General features: G+C 33.6%; 2 protein-coding genes across 11 annotated transcripts in view; one reads left to right on the top strand and one right to left on the bottom strand.

Annotated features, from left to right (window-relative positions):
* Window positions 1-12,956, bottom strand: part of LOC128184162 (palmitoyltransferase ZDHHC9-like) — a 29,092-nt gene extending 16,136 nt beyond the window's left edge. For 2 of the 10 annotated variants that reach the window (XM_052853520.1, XM_052853526.1), the window contains exons 1-3: window positions 12,637-12,941; window positions 3,156-3,454; window positions 1,566-1,726 (exon numbers count right to left, since the gene is read on the bottom strand). In XM_052853520.1, the coding sequence (XP_052709480.1) occupies window positions 1,566-1,726; window positions 3,156-3,454; window positions 12,637-12,696 (520 nt within the window). In that variant the 5' untranslated portion in view covers window positions 12,697-12,941. Of the gene's footprint in view, window positions 1-1,565; window positions 1,727-3,155; window positions 3,455-8,728; window positions 8,879-12,636 lie in introns of those variants that run through there. The other 8 variants (XM_052853521.1, XM_052853524.1, XM_052853527.1 and 5 more) reach the window with 8 other exon arrangements.
* Window positions 3,609-14,022, top strand: LOC128184178 (transmembrane protein 242-like). The gene is made up of 4 exons (XM_052853542.1): window positions 3,609-3,862; window positions 5,678-5,781; window positions 10,689-10,811; window positions 13,446-14,022. Exons 1-4 carry the CDS (start codon window positions 3,730-3,732, stop codon window positions 13,614-13,616), a joined length of 531 nt encoding a protein of 176 aa, XP_052709502.1. The 5' UTR covers window positions 3,609-3,729; the 3' UTR covers window positions 13,617-14,022.
* The last annotated feature ends 883 nt before the right edge of the window (window positions 14,023-14,905 follow it).

Raw genomic sequence — 14,905 nt, 5'->3', positions numbered from 1 at the left:
TTAAATAAAATCTTATACTTTAGTGGGTATATACACCAAATTTGTGAAATTACCAATAATGCACTGTAATTAGATTTCTAACTGATTGAAATATCAATTAATCTACTACAAAGGTATTTCATTATATTAAGATGATATACTAATAAAATATAACAGGCAAATGAAACCCTAACACTTACGCATTGTTACATAAAGCTGTGATATAGTTACATGTTAATATAGAAACAATTCTAATAAATTTTTTCATTTCTGCAGTCAACAACGATTGCAAAAGTCCCTTCAAGTCAGGTTAGATATTACCATTGATATTTGAATTCTTCATGATCATTCAGACTGAGGTAAAACCAAATAATTACATGTATGCGATACATGTTATACAATTACTGTACAGTTCTACTTTATCTTTTTTGCAGGCAAAATGCATTTCACCGGTTCAAGATAAAATTTAAGTGACAAACAGTTTCAAGTAACCAAGTAACCAACAGGTTTCTTTTTTTACTTTTCCTTAAAAATGAATCTGAATTCATGTTCGGATCTACCGGGTATATAGTGGTGGGGGTGGGGTTCTGGACCTTCCTTGGAAAATTCAAATTTATTAAATTCACATATCACATAGTGTATTTACTGAAAAAATAGGCCTCAGATCACACTGGACCATCTGGTGAATACAATTATGCCTTGGACCCCCCCCCCCCCCCCCCCCTGGAAAAATTAACTGCATCTGCGCTTGGATTTTCCGACTCCTTTTTGAACATCCTATTTAGCCTGTCAGTCTTTAACAGTGTGACACGACCATGGCATTATTGAAGATCAGTCTACTATAATTATTAAATTATACTGTGGTAATAGTGCTAAAGTTCCATTCACATATCATATATCCTTAGCTACAATACATAAACACAATCTGGTTACCATGGCTACCGTATCCACAGTGCAAGTGAGTAAAAGTAAAAGTGGGAGGGAGCAAGTTTGCAATTTTTTTCTTCTCTCAGGAATACTTTCACAGAATTGTTTTGTAACTTTAAGTTGTAACTGAGGACACCATTAATGGGTCATAAAGAGCTCACGAAATGACAATATTGTTATATTAATGCCGGTCCTTGCCCTTCGGACCATACAGGTAGTGTCACTGTCTTTTCTTTTTATATCTAGAGAGCAGACTTGTACCATAATTGAATGTGTTACAGTACATATTAAATGCATGTTACCTGTAATAAACAACCATAATAAGTAGAGTCTCATTGTTATCAATAAAACTTATTGCATAAAACACCAGCTGTGATGGTATGGTATGTTCCAGAGTATAGAATGAACAGATTTAGTGGTTGAGTGACCATACCTACACACCTAAATAAAGATCTTGTTAACTAATATATTATCTTGTAGATTTACATTCATTGTACATACATACAACCTTATAGTAAGCAAAATCATCTAACATGATCTATGTGTCAATTCATTATTCCATTTCTTGATGATTGTAATGCTCTCTCTCTCTCTCTCTCTCTCTCTCTCTCTCTCTCTCTCTCTCTCTCTCTCTCTCTCTCTCTCTCTAACAGACTGACCTATCTGTTTCTCAATGTCGGCAGCCTCATCCGGAGATGCGCGAGGAATGACCCCAGGATCACTGAAACTCGTTCTGAATAGCGTTGACATCACAAATATAAATAAGGCGATCCCAAATGCTGGAATAGCTGGCGTTACGTTTTTTGCTAGGTAAGGACAGCTGAAAGATAAAACAAATACAGGCTTAATTCAATTCTTATCATCAGCACTTTGCTGAGGTAGGGGGATTACATTTGGTGAACTTTGCATATCCTTAAAGCAATGTCAATAGAGACTAGGTTATACATACATGTATATATATATATATATATTAAACTTTGAGCTTGTTCTAGTACATGCTTTGAAAAAAATTGGGTGTAACATTTTATCATTCTTTCTTCATATCTCTATATTCAGATTCTATAGATTAAATAAATCAAAATGATTTAAACAATGTTGAAAGTTTATTTAATTATTGAAATTTTTTCTACCCTTAGGCATGTAAGGCTACAACTAATTTAGAACTTTAAAGTGTCCTGTCCCTGAGAATTCCATTATACAGTGTATTTGACCAAGAACAGAAAAAAAATGTCCTTTGTTAATCCTTAAAGACTGATCTGGGATGGGTTTCTCAAAAAATCTTTTTATTTATTTATTCAACATGTTCAAGTAAATTGAATACATATAGTATGAACTCTGAGGTATTTGTAGATATATTGACTAACTTAATTAGCACAATGTGATGCAATCATGCAAGGATATCTTCGAGACAGAGTATTTATAACTATAAGTTAACGCACCAATTAACACTTACATGTACACACAATCTGCATTGTTACCAGTATATTCCCTTACATCACATGAATTTACTTAGCGAAATTTATTGCTGATAAGTAATGCTACCTACTACATTACAAGCCCCTAGACATGTTTGAAATTATTCATCCATTGATACACATCTCAGACTTGCCCTTATTTCAACATGCCCCTGGCCAGTATATGGAATAAATATACATGTTACAGACTATAGGTAGCTTTTCCACTATCATAATGAGACCCTCCATTTTTTATTTCAATTGTGAGTATTTAAGGGGTTTACCTCTTTAATTGCCGTGTATGCAACTGGCAAACTGATATAATTTGAGGGACAAAGTTTTAGTTGGTTTATAATTAGATGATGTTAATCAAACAATATACCCCTTCACAAATAACTGCCGTACGGCTCTCTTGCAGGGCAAATTTATATACTTAGCCAAAATTTTGGTTGGTAGATAATTAAATGACATATATGAAACAGTTAATGTCATAGTTCACCAAGTCATTTTTCGCCCTGCAAAAGAGCAGTATTGTTCTTACTTTGAAGGGATCTATTGACATTACATACAGCATATTTCACCAAACTATGTCAATTTACCCTGCAAAAGAGCATTTAAGTACTCCAGTTGTAACCCTGAATGGGTTTAGAATATTAATAAAGCACCTGCTTTTTACATATAACTACCGTACTTTGCTACTGGTCAATGTCTTTCTCACACCAGCAATAAGATATTATCATGATCAGGCTGATTACAGTAGACATAGAAAACACTCAATATATAATCCACACTCACTCAAAGCCAAAAAACAGGCCACTGGTTACCACTATCAGAATACACGTGAAATAGAATATTCCAGTCTGCCGTGCCATCATAATCCGGCCATTACAACAGAATTTATTCCTCCCCGGGAACACTTCCCATTTCCGAATCATCTTTTTCGGCATTTTCTTTGTGGAACCCGTGTCCGAATATTCCGACACCCTGTCCGTGGCTACCGCGACATAGGAACTCTCTTTCACTGGCAGGGGAGCTGTATCCATTTCCCACGGTGAACTTTTGTCAGAAACCTTGTCATTGCAAAGTCTGTTCTTCTACAAATACAGATACAGATCAATTGTTAAACAGTTTCTTGGCACACACGGTTATTTCGACATGATTTTCGTTACACAGGAAACGAGAATCTTGTTGTTGATAATAAATTTATTTGCGCATGCGTGAATTATATATAATATAAAGGAAAATGTATTAAAGTTATTCTTGTCGTTCAATTTTCCAAAAAGTATTCAGATTTACGTTGAATGTAGAAAAACAATGTTTTTAGAATTTCTGTTAAATAAAATTTAATGACCTTGACATTGTAAACAATATGGCGACGCCCAGACAGCATGTTGTGCATGCTGATCGGAAAGACGGGGCTATTGATCAGAATGCTAAACCTTACGCGACTGTCACTGAATCTGCAGATGAACGGTGGAACAGAAAAAAAGAAAACGTGAAAAGTAAGTGGATTTTCATTTCGTTTATACCGATTAAGCCGATGTATTTTGTTTATTGTCAAGCCTACACAAGGTCAAAGAGTATGTTGCACTACTGAACTGAAGTGTATTAGCTATAGGCTAACAAGACAATTAATTTTAAACAGTTTATAACTGCTTCCATGTCGACACATGTGTTATTAGATTTAAATGACACTGCCGCACTTTGAAGCGCTTGACAGTTAATTTTGATAATAGGGTGCAGTGTAGAAAGAATAATCTTACTGTGACCAGGCTATGCTCAGGTCACAGTAAGAATTCGTCCCATGTACTTGCAATGTAGCAGCCATGAAGCGGATCAGCTTCGCGTCGATTTTCATTCTGTAAAATATTATATGCAGAGGAAAAACATATTTTTACACATTACAAACCTTTTTGAACATGCATAATAATATGCATTTAGTCAACAAAATATCCATTTAAAGAGCCGTACCAAGGAATTTTGTTAAATTACGCGTTTGAATTTGCCTGCCATTTTGTCGGAAATTGCACTCGGAATGTCTCGGATTTTATCATTAACATGGCGACCATAAACAGCGAATTTTCAAACATGATGTTAAAAGTGGCAGCGATTTTGTTGCAAAAACAGGTAATGTTGTAATATGGGATTATAAAAGAGAAATATTGTAGGTATTTGAGACCAATCATATGACAATTTAGGCGAGATACAGCGCGATATAATTTTTTTATTTGCTACAAAGCGAGTATATGGGACGAATTCTATCGTTAAACCGGGTCCGTAGGACATCTGTCATTTTAACGATAGAACATTCTATCTAGGTGCAGTAATGCTTTTTTATAGTTTTATGTTCTCTGAGGTACACCGTACTTGCTTTTGTAACAATGTTTCTTTTTCTACGCAAGCCATTGTGCTCTATGGTTTCGGATAGAATTTATCTTAGTTAGATATAAATTGGAGCAAAATGTGAAAATATTTCATTTTTCATTTTAAATGTTTAAATAGATTTGCATGAATGCACATCAGATGCAACGACTTGGGTATCATATTTAGTTTTCCTGTAACTTTAAATCAACTGGCATGCGACCAGTTTTCGCCAAGGACCATTTCTCACTTGTGCATTGGTACATCATTTTATCAGCACATTAGAACATAATCAACTTCTTCATCCAATTAGCAGTTGCTAAATATTTTAAAAGTGATGTTTTTAATCGTAAAGAATTTCTCTGAATTCACAGCGAATCACATTTTGATTGACAGTTAAGAGAGCCGTAAATAAGAGAAAGATAAAGTCTGATTGGTGCAGAACTTTTGATTAGCCAATGAAAAAGTGGGTTATGTTGTAAGTATGTTCGATCGTATTTAGTAAAATTTATGCGATTAAGAAGGGGCTCAGTCGTATCGCTCTTCGCCCCCTTCTTAATCGCATAAATTTTACTTAATAATATGATCTAACAAATTCTTAAATTATATATATGTCAGAAAAATAACGTAACAATAGGAGAATTAGTCCTTGGCAATATTGGTCACTTGCCCATTATAGTTTAATGAAATTGTTCCCCAAGAAGTTTTAGATATACTGAAAAATCAATCTCCCTAACAGTGGGTTTACTGAACAACTTTATCACCTAAAAGATTTATTCTAATGCGGATTTGACAATTTTTTGCAAAAATAAAAAATTTCAATTTTGGCAATGAGATTTTTACACCATTTGCGATATATCAAAACCTGAAAAAAAACTCACTATATAACAAAATTTATGAGATATCATATATTAATATGATGTAGCAAGTTCTGAACTTTTTGTTTTCCTTTTCAGAGGGATTTCTTTTGACATCAATAGTAGGATTTGCAACATATTTCCAGTTCAAGAGTTCATTTGCATTAGCAGCCAAGAAAGGTGACGGCAGTGCTATATCTCAGGTGAGTTAAACAGGTTAGGACCAGTTGCCAAAATGTGTTTTTAACTAGCATATTATATACTGTTTGAAATATATACGTCAACCACGTCAACCTGAATTACACAAAATGGAAATTATCTGTTTGGTAATGTTTGTTAATTAAATGATCTTCAAATCTAAAATACTACATGTAACAATTAAACTTTTGGTTAGCAAAGTTTTTTCTAAAAACATAAAGTTTGTGTGATTGATCACCCACACTTTTTTTAGCTCACCTGAGCTGAAATCAAGTGAGCTTTTCTGATCACCTTTTGTCTGACATCTGTCTGTCTATTCATCCATCTGTTTGCCCATCTGTCTGTCTAATGTCCATCAACATTTTACATTTTCAACTTCCTTTCCAGAACCACTAGGCCGATTTCAAGTAAAGTTGGCACAAAGCTCCTTAGGAATTCATGTTTGTCAAAATGAAGGGCTACAACCTCTCTCAAGGGGAGATAATAAAAGATCATTGAGAATTTGCTGGTATTTTTTTTTAAAATCTTCATTTGGCCAGAAAAGCTGAAACTTGTGTGGAAGCATTCTCAGATAATGTAAATTCAAGTTTGTTTGAATCATGATCCCTGGGGGTAGAGAGGGACACAATGGGAGGGTCAAATTTTTACTTGGAAATATATAGAGTAAATCGTTAAAATCTTGATTTCTGAAACTGATCAGCCAGAGAAGCTGTAAGTTGTATAGAAGCATCATCAGGTGGTCGGTCGTAGTGTAGTTTTAAGTTTGTTCATATCATGATCCCAAGGAGTAGAGTGCATCACAATTTGTGGTCAAAATTTTTACATGGTTTATATACAGAGAAAAATCTTCTTCACTGAAACTGATCAGCCAGAAAAGTAGTATCTTGTGTGGAAGCATTCTTAGGTAGTGTAGATTCAAGTTTGATAAATTCATGATCCCCGGGGGTAGGGTGGGGCCACAATGGGGGATCAAATTTTCACATCAGAATATACAGAGAAAATATTTTACAAGTCTTCTTCTCAGAAACAGATCGGGCAAAAAAGTTTTAAGTTACTTGTGATGAAGCATCTTCAGGTAGAGAAAGTTTAAGTTTATTCATATCATGATCCCTGGGGGTAGGATGAGGCCACAATTGGGGGGTTCAAATTTTTACATAGGAATAAATACGGAAACAACTTTAAAAATCTTCTAAAACACAATTTGCTTAGAAAAACTTTAGTCAGTTCAGATAGTTTATATTAAAAAATTTCAAAATTGTATTAACAATCTTCAGGAGTATGGTTGTGCCACATTGGAGGGGGGGGGGGGTCCAATTTCACAAAGGAAAACATTTGATTAATTCACAAAAACTCAAATGTTATTATACAATGTATATGGTTTTACTTATTGTTGATTCTTTAAAATTGTTTTGATTCTGACCCCAGGACAATTCTTGGGCCTTGCAAGGGGCTCAAAGTTTGATGTAGGTTTATGATCCATATATAAACAATTACTTAAGTCTGATCTTCTTCTCGAGAACTGCAATGCTCAATATGTGATATAACTGTTAAATCATCCTGTTACATAGGGGCTCAATGATGACATAAGAATGTGCGGTGATTTTTTTATACAGGATCTATTATATGACATGGTTCAAATATTTTGTATATATGACATCATAAAGCTATCAATTGTTCACCAAAAGTTGTTACATTTTATTTGAAAATTAATTAAATGCACAGTCATGTACAATATGATTTTATTTATTAAAAGCATTTGTTGTATACGACCATCAGTTGACGCTAAGAATAATATTTCTTTCAAAATAAACATTTGTCATTTAATGGGCACTGTAAATCTACACACCAGTTTGTATCTATATTCAAAGAGGGCTATAATGACCCATTAAGGCAATTATTCCACACCTGTTGAGAGAGGCAGGTTTAATTCTTACGAAACTGGCCAAACTAGCAATTCTATACATTTCTTAGCAAATGTATTATTAATTTTTTTTTTTTTTTTTTTTTGGGGGGGGGGGGGGGGGGGCTTTGAAAATTTTGGTTTGACAGTATTTCATTCATCCTGTTTCATTCCCTTAATATATATGTATACGTAAAATTACTTACTATGGTTTTCACTATTTATATGATGGCATAAAGAGGTAGCACACATACTTACCAGTATATGCATGACCTAGTGGAGTATGTTACACTCACACTCACACAATGTTTTATTTTTATTGAATTTTACATCCTTATTCTTTTTTAAATTTTGGCATATCATAGAGGAGAAATTATCGATAAATGATGGAAGAATTTTCCTGATCTCAGTTTTTGCCAGAACTGCACATTATACATGTACATATTGGCCAGCCGGGACATGAGAAGCATGATATTAAATCTGGTATCAACTTGTTAGTCAGTGCCGTGATCTCTAACTCAATCTCACACAGTCATAATGAAATTGTTTTTGTTTACTTCCCTTTGTTTTCATAATTATTAATATGCAGTATTTCTTCGTTCGTTTTGAATGGAATGGATCCTGCTATGGCTTACAGTACATCAAAATGGCCATGTGTACTTGACACAGCAAATGTTGCTGTTAGATAAGATTGTCCATTTTTACATAATTTAAAAAAACATCTTTGAGACAATGGATGATGAATTTTATATCTTAAAATAAGATTGTCCAGATCTTCGAATACAAGCCAACTATGCTGCGATGAGTCCTGCTGCGATGAAATTTTGTAAGTAACTATATAGTGTTATGAAGTTACTTAATTCATACTAGGAATTCCAGTCCTTTAAAAAGCGAGGTAATGAGATTATACATTACTGTTAAATGTGATCAGCCCGAAATATATATAATTACATTGGTATACCAGTATATACCTAATACTTCCACCAGCACCCGAGTTAACAGTTTGAAGCTGCTGAAATATTGCATTATATGGTTACATATATACGTCTTACCTTATTGTGATGGTAAACCATGCTTATTGATTCGCTGTTTGCCATATACTATCAGAGAGCCTTTGTTATGTCTGCCAACACAATCGCCAGCCAATAGCTGCCAAAGACTCGAATCCTTGGTTGTTTAGAGGTTTCTATATTTTGGAGGTTTTTTTTATACGGTATATTTTTTTTTCTGTTCACAGAGAATTGATTAGGAGAAAAGATGTGTGTAATATTCCTAAACACTAACTCGATCTCTAGCTAGCTACAGTGCCTTTGATGCAACTTGTTGTAATGGTATTGATTTTTTGTTCTGGGAAGCATTGCTGAGAGAGAGAGAGAGCTATGTTCCTAGAGGAGGCCTGTTGTGATGATGAATTTTCGATCATTGGACTCTTAATGACAGAAAACTCAGGGCATTATGGGATACGTCCTGGCAAGGAATTTTCTTTCAGGGGATGAATTATTCAATAATGGGATTATAGTGTATCATGACACACTCATACTGATCTGCACAATGTGTACGTGTGTACTAGAATCTTTGGACCAAAATGTTTTATGTGAAAATAATGAATGAATAAATTGACATGCCCCTGATCACAGAATGATCGATATGTGAATGTTAGCAATTGGCATCTCTAAGTTGAAAGAGTCAATAGATATACTAACCTCATCTACTAATCCATACCAACTTTTATAGAATCTTTTTGGGTTTAACCCTGTTTTTATATAATAAATGAATCCATTTGAGGTAGCTTTTTAGAGGCAAAAGATTCTGTTAAATAATACTGATAACTTTATTGCAACAGAATTGTGTGATGCCCATTGCAGTGTCTTTTAAATACGTGAAATCTCAAAATTTTGTTGCGTGAGTGTATCCATTGCAGATTGAGGCAAACATGGTAGAGAGAAAAAAATGTGTATTAACATCTCATATTGACCAAGATTCCAATATCAGCCTGAGGGCCAAAGGTCCTTATATATCAGTGATGTAAAAGTCCTGAATCTGATTATTATATAATAACTGTGAATTTAATATGCATGGTGTTGACACTTCATTATATCAAGTAACATGTAATATACGTCATGTATTATATCATGTATCAAAAGAGACAAACTATGAGCAGTCGATCAACTTTCATTTCCTTTCTTCATCATCATCAACATCATTATCATCATCATCATCATCATCATCATCATCAATGTTGAATTACTACCCACTGGAATATTGGAATTATATGAGTTTAGTAGGGGTCATAATGTATGTGGTCAGACAAAAATGATTGTTGTTTGAAGAGAGGGAAACTATATGGGATATTCTATCATTTGTCCTAAAGACTTAATTTGAACATATCAGAATTTACAGCAAAACTCGAATATACTGAACACAGATGTAACTACTTTACGGCTATAACAAATTATTTTTCACGTCCCACCAAAACTCTTATATATTTCCAGACTGAATATATAACGAACATGGTTTATAACAAATTTATGGCTATAACGAAGTAATTTTTCAAACCCCTGCCGGCACAATTTTAACGCAATTTATCATTTACATAACGAATATTTTCCATTACAAATTTTTTTTGAAGATCATACATGAAACATTAAGATGCATATGAAAGAAAACAAAATTCATATATATACATGTAATACCTAAAATTGACATTTTTTGCGAATGACATTAAAATTGATGTTTTAACTTAACGTACGGTAAGTTAAATTTTTACTTGTCCATGAAAATAAATTGTTGATCATATGTCCTAGCTATCTTCCAAACTAGAGACTTGAATCGTTTTTGATGGGGGAATTCAACTCGCTTTTAGAATACTTATGGTACATTAACTACCTGGTATTTTATCTCATTTTCGCATCATGTTTGTGTTTTAGAGAGTTGACCATATTAAGGAAATGACTCTTGATTGACTAGTGCATTGTTTTTTATGACCAGTCACACTAATTTTGTTTGTTACAGGTAAACATTGGTCAAGCTGAGTTGAAGTGGGCATCCAAGGCGTTGGGGTACGGAACCCTGCTGGCCGTCTCAGGTACTGGACTGGTCTGCTTCCTCATCAAAAAAGCCATGGGGGTCAACAATGTAAGTCTCTCGGTCTATGGATGTGATGTCAAGATGGGGGGGGGGGGGGGTGTAAAAAAATAATTTTCTGTTTATGGGAGGTCAACATTCTTCATTCAAGCTACAGTAAAACTCTTTTAGTACGAACACGGATATAGCGAATTTTCGGATATAGCGAAGTTTTTTGGAGTCCCCGGTAAAATTCTTAACAAATCTTTGCAAAATTTTACATTTATAACGAATTCGGATATTACGAATTATTTTAACACCTTAAAAACAAATTTCTTTACAGTTTAAAAAAGTTCGCCCTACCAGTTAACAAAAAAAGTTTGAATGAATTTATTTATTTTTCAATTTACAATCGGATTATTATAGTTATCAAAGTAATGAATTTTATTTTAAGCCTGAATTAGCTAAAATTATAGTCTGGCGAAAGAAAACATGTATATAGTGAATTCGCTATAGATGTTACAACGAATTCATAATACAGATATAACGAATTATGGATATAACGAATATATTCCATTGGTCCCTTGGACTTTGCTATAACCGAGTTTAATTTTACTGTGTATATGATTTGCATAAGTTTGGTACCTTTATGTGTAATTATAATTATACTATAGAGTAATCAAGTGCCTTTGCCTTAACACACACCCCCATTTCCTTGCAAATGATGCAAAAAAGAAAAAAATCATACAAAATACATGTAATTCAGAGTCAATATTACCATCTTTTAGTAATGTAATCCTTGTAATCTTTTAATCTTTCTTTTGTTTAACATTCACCTTTCATTTTGTTGTTAAGCACAAGTACACATTGAAGTTCTAATCTAAAGTGTCAGCGGAAGCTTATAGAGACTGATGTGTTTTTCTAAAGTGCATTTCTAGGTTCATGTCAGCATCAGTTTGTACATCACTTAAACATGTTATACAAACAAACAAAAAATCCTCCTATTATGTTATTGAAAATACACAGGACCTATATAACATACATTTTTACATCTAACATCTCCTAACATCTCCTGATAACTGCAGAACTGACCTCATTCATTCTCTCTCTCTCTCTCTCTCTCTCTCTCTCTCTCTCTCTCTCTCCCTCCATACTCTCTCTCTCTCTCTCTCTCTCTCTCTCTCAACAACTATATTGTAACACCCCCCTCCCTCCAATCATCAACAAAAATCCAATAGCTTGTTGCTGCTATTCTACTATTCTATTGTGCCTGAACAAGTAATTTAACAGAGGTCTTTAATCCTTAACCGATCCTTTTTATTGATTCTAGTGACAAGGTGCAAAAGTGCATGTTCAGTGTGATTCATAGCTGCAACAAGCGCATGACATTTTGTTGTAGGCGACTTCAGTTATGGGTAATTGAGAATGCAGAAAGTCAATGGAAAAAAGGGCTACCTGATATTTTGTTTGATTTAATTAAATAAGGGCATTTCAAAAATTTTTAACTAGTTTTTATATATATATATATATGTGTTAACTTTGTGCCTGATCGGAGAGAGAAAGTCTTTTAGTGAATTTCCAAAAGTATAGAATATTAGCTTTTCAGTGGTATTTGTATTATAGCTATTAATAATTGTAAGATATAGTCTTAGACGTCTTAAAATTAAAGCAATTTAAAAAAAATTATCATGATTTAGTGATGCTCCTAATCTAATCACTAATGAATAATAATTAACATAAAATGACCTAAGTACTAATCTAATACCTGAAAGTGATTTATACACCTATATAATATTACTAGATAAAATTATGATGATTTTTAAAAAAATCAACTTTGATCAGAACATGTCTCATTATTAAGAGATTTTTTACATATACAACTTGTACAAGGACTCACCTTGGGTTTCACTATGGTGACGTAGGTTTGAGTGAGACGCTGTCCATATAGATCAGGCATTTTCCAACATGCATTATCACATGCGCTTAAAACAGCAAAGTGTAACCAAGACACAGGGAAGCCACGTTCAGTATGAAAAAAAGATACCACTGGCCTATTATAGCTGCTTAAATGGAAAATTGGATTTCTCGTCGTCCGCTTTTAGGCCTGAATCATCGAGAGAGTGGATTCCCACAATAAATGTCGCATTTCATTGATTGGTTTTTGAAACGCATTTCAGAAGGCCTGACTTCTTTTTTTTCAGATGGCTTATTTTTTCTACACACTCAATGGTATTACCCAAGCTGTGGTCTGTGGTTTCATGAAAATGCGTTAATGATTATAATATTGCTATAATATTGTTTGGAGCCCACTTTCTGTAAATCGTCCAAATTTTACTGCTTAAATATTATTCATTGAATATAGTAAGAGAGTGTAATTTTCTGGATAATGAACAAAAAAAATTAATATTGAAGCATTCATAAATGAATATGGTGAATCGTCTTTGTTTGATCTGAAATGGATTTCATGCACTTGCAGTTTTAAAACAGGTTGTGGTTTACAAAACTATCCTGTATGTATATCTTTTTAAGCATGATTGAGACAATCTGCCATCCCATGGGCCATTCTCCAATAATTTCTGATGATTTAAAAGACACATGCCAATTTTGATGCATTGTCTGACAATAAAAATAATGCAGATAGTACATTCATTTGTATAATTGTAAATTGCAGACTGAGATAATTTTTGCTACATGTTTATGTTTTAGTTGGATGAATTCAAACAGAGAATGCACGAGATCTTCCCTCAAGCCAAGAAATCGCCGTCTTCAGGAGATGAATCAGAGAATATCGAAACTGTGGAGGACTTTATCAAATATATTACAGAGGATCGAAAAAAGAAATCGGCGCCTACAAACTCAGAATCTGAACACACGTGATGGTGGCTAAGTGCTATAGTTTTTAATTGAGACATAAACTATTTAATTCGGTCGCTAACTTGGATGTTGAAGCGTTGCGATGACATTGGAGATTACCTGGAAGATTCATGTCTCGTTTGACGTCTGCTGTATTTTTGTATTGTGAATTCTTAGATGTGACGATACCATCTCTATGTTTTGCTTGTGAAGACATAAGATGTCATCTTGATCTGTATATTTTAAAAGTGTATAGGTCAGGATATATTTAAGAAACTAATACGTATTGCCCACAAGTATTATGTATGTATGATATTAAGAGAATTTAATTCAGGTAGACTCAATGCTATTACATGAGTGTACAATAGTACTAGATGTGCAGTAAAAATTCAGTAATCTGAATATCAATAAAACTGGACATCTAAGTCTCTTGATGATTTTTTTTATGTTGAGCAAATATTGTTTTTAAATCATATTGCTTAATACTCTAACAATATTGTTTAATAGATAAACCCAGGTACAAGTATCAAGATTTCAGGTCCTCCTTGGATGGTTTAGTTTGAAGTGAAGAAATAAGAAAGGTTTTGCTGTGGGTTTCTTTTATTTCAATATCCATGAATGAATATGTATTCAGAATAGTTTTAGCTCAGTTTAACTTAATGAAAAAATCAAGTGAGTTTTCCTGTATACCTGTTGTCTATCTGTCTATATATGCATTTGTCTGCTAACCTTTTACATTTTAAATGAAAAATTAAAATACATGATCAAACCTTTTTAAAGGGGAGATCAAACTTCTAGTATGTAAATAGCTATATAGGGTGGGTCACTTAGAATATCTCCTTCTGAAGAACTACTCCACTAGAGAACAACATTTTTATGTAGAGTCAATTCTAAATTATTCAAACTGACATTAAAACTAATACTTGATCCCAAAGAAGTGTTAAAATTTCTTGGTTTTTAGGCCCGCCCCGAGTTCATAGTTTTATGAAGAAAAAAAATTGAAGGGCATACAAAAACTTGCTGAGAACCATTACTCAGGTGAGTGACATGGCCCATAGGCCTAATTTCCATACTTTTTACTGTGCCATTATATAAATAGTGCCTGTTTGGGAGGGTAACAGTTGAAATTGACACCCCGAGAAAACCATTGTCAACCGACGCGAAGGGGTGTCAATTTCAACTGTTATCCTCCCAAACAGGCACTATTTATTTTGTTATACTGAATGTCTTAATTTTAAAGAAAAGTTAACTGCTTTTACATAGGAATAACGTGAATTCTACGGCGAACCGTATGCACATAATTTTCACGCAGG

Source organism: Crassostrea angulata, chromosome 5 (assembly GCF_025612915.1).
Source record: "Crassostrea angulata isolate pt1a10 chromosome 5, ASM2561291v2, whole genome shotgun sequence".
NCBI classification, from domain to species: domain Eukaryota; kingdom Metazoa; phylum Mollusca; class Bivalvia; order Ostreida; family Ostreidae; genus Magallana; species Magallana angulata.
This window is presented reverse-complemented; position numbering and strand designations above follow the sequence as displayed.

Bases quoted from the DNA above. Each gene is read 5' to 3' on its own strand.
- LOC128184178 (XM_052853542.1), top strand. From the start codon at position 3,730: ATGGCGACGCCCAGACAGCATGTTGTGCATGCTGATCGGAAAGACGGG. The intron at 5,782-10,688 runs GTGAGTTAAACA...TGTTTGTTACAG, and splicing joins ACGGCAGTGCTATATCTCAG to GTAAACATTGGTCAAGCTGA. The intron at 10,812-13,445 runs GTAAGTCTCTCG...TTTATGTTTTAG, and splicing joins AAGCCATGGGGGTCAACAAT to TTGGATGAATTCAAACAGAG.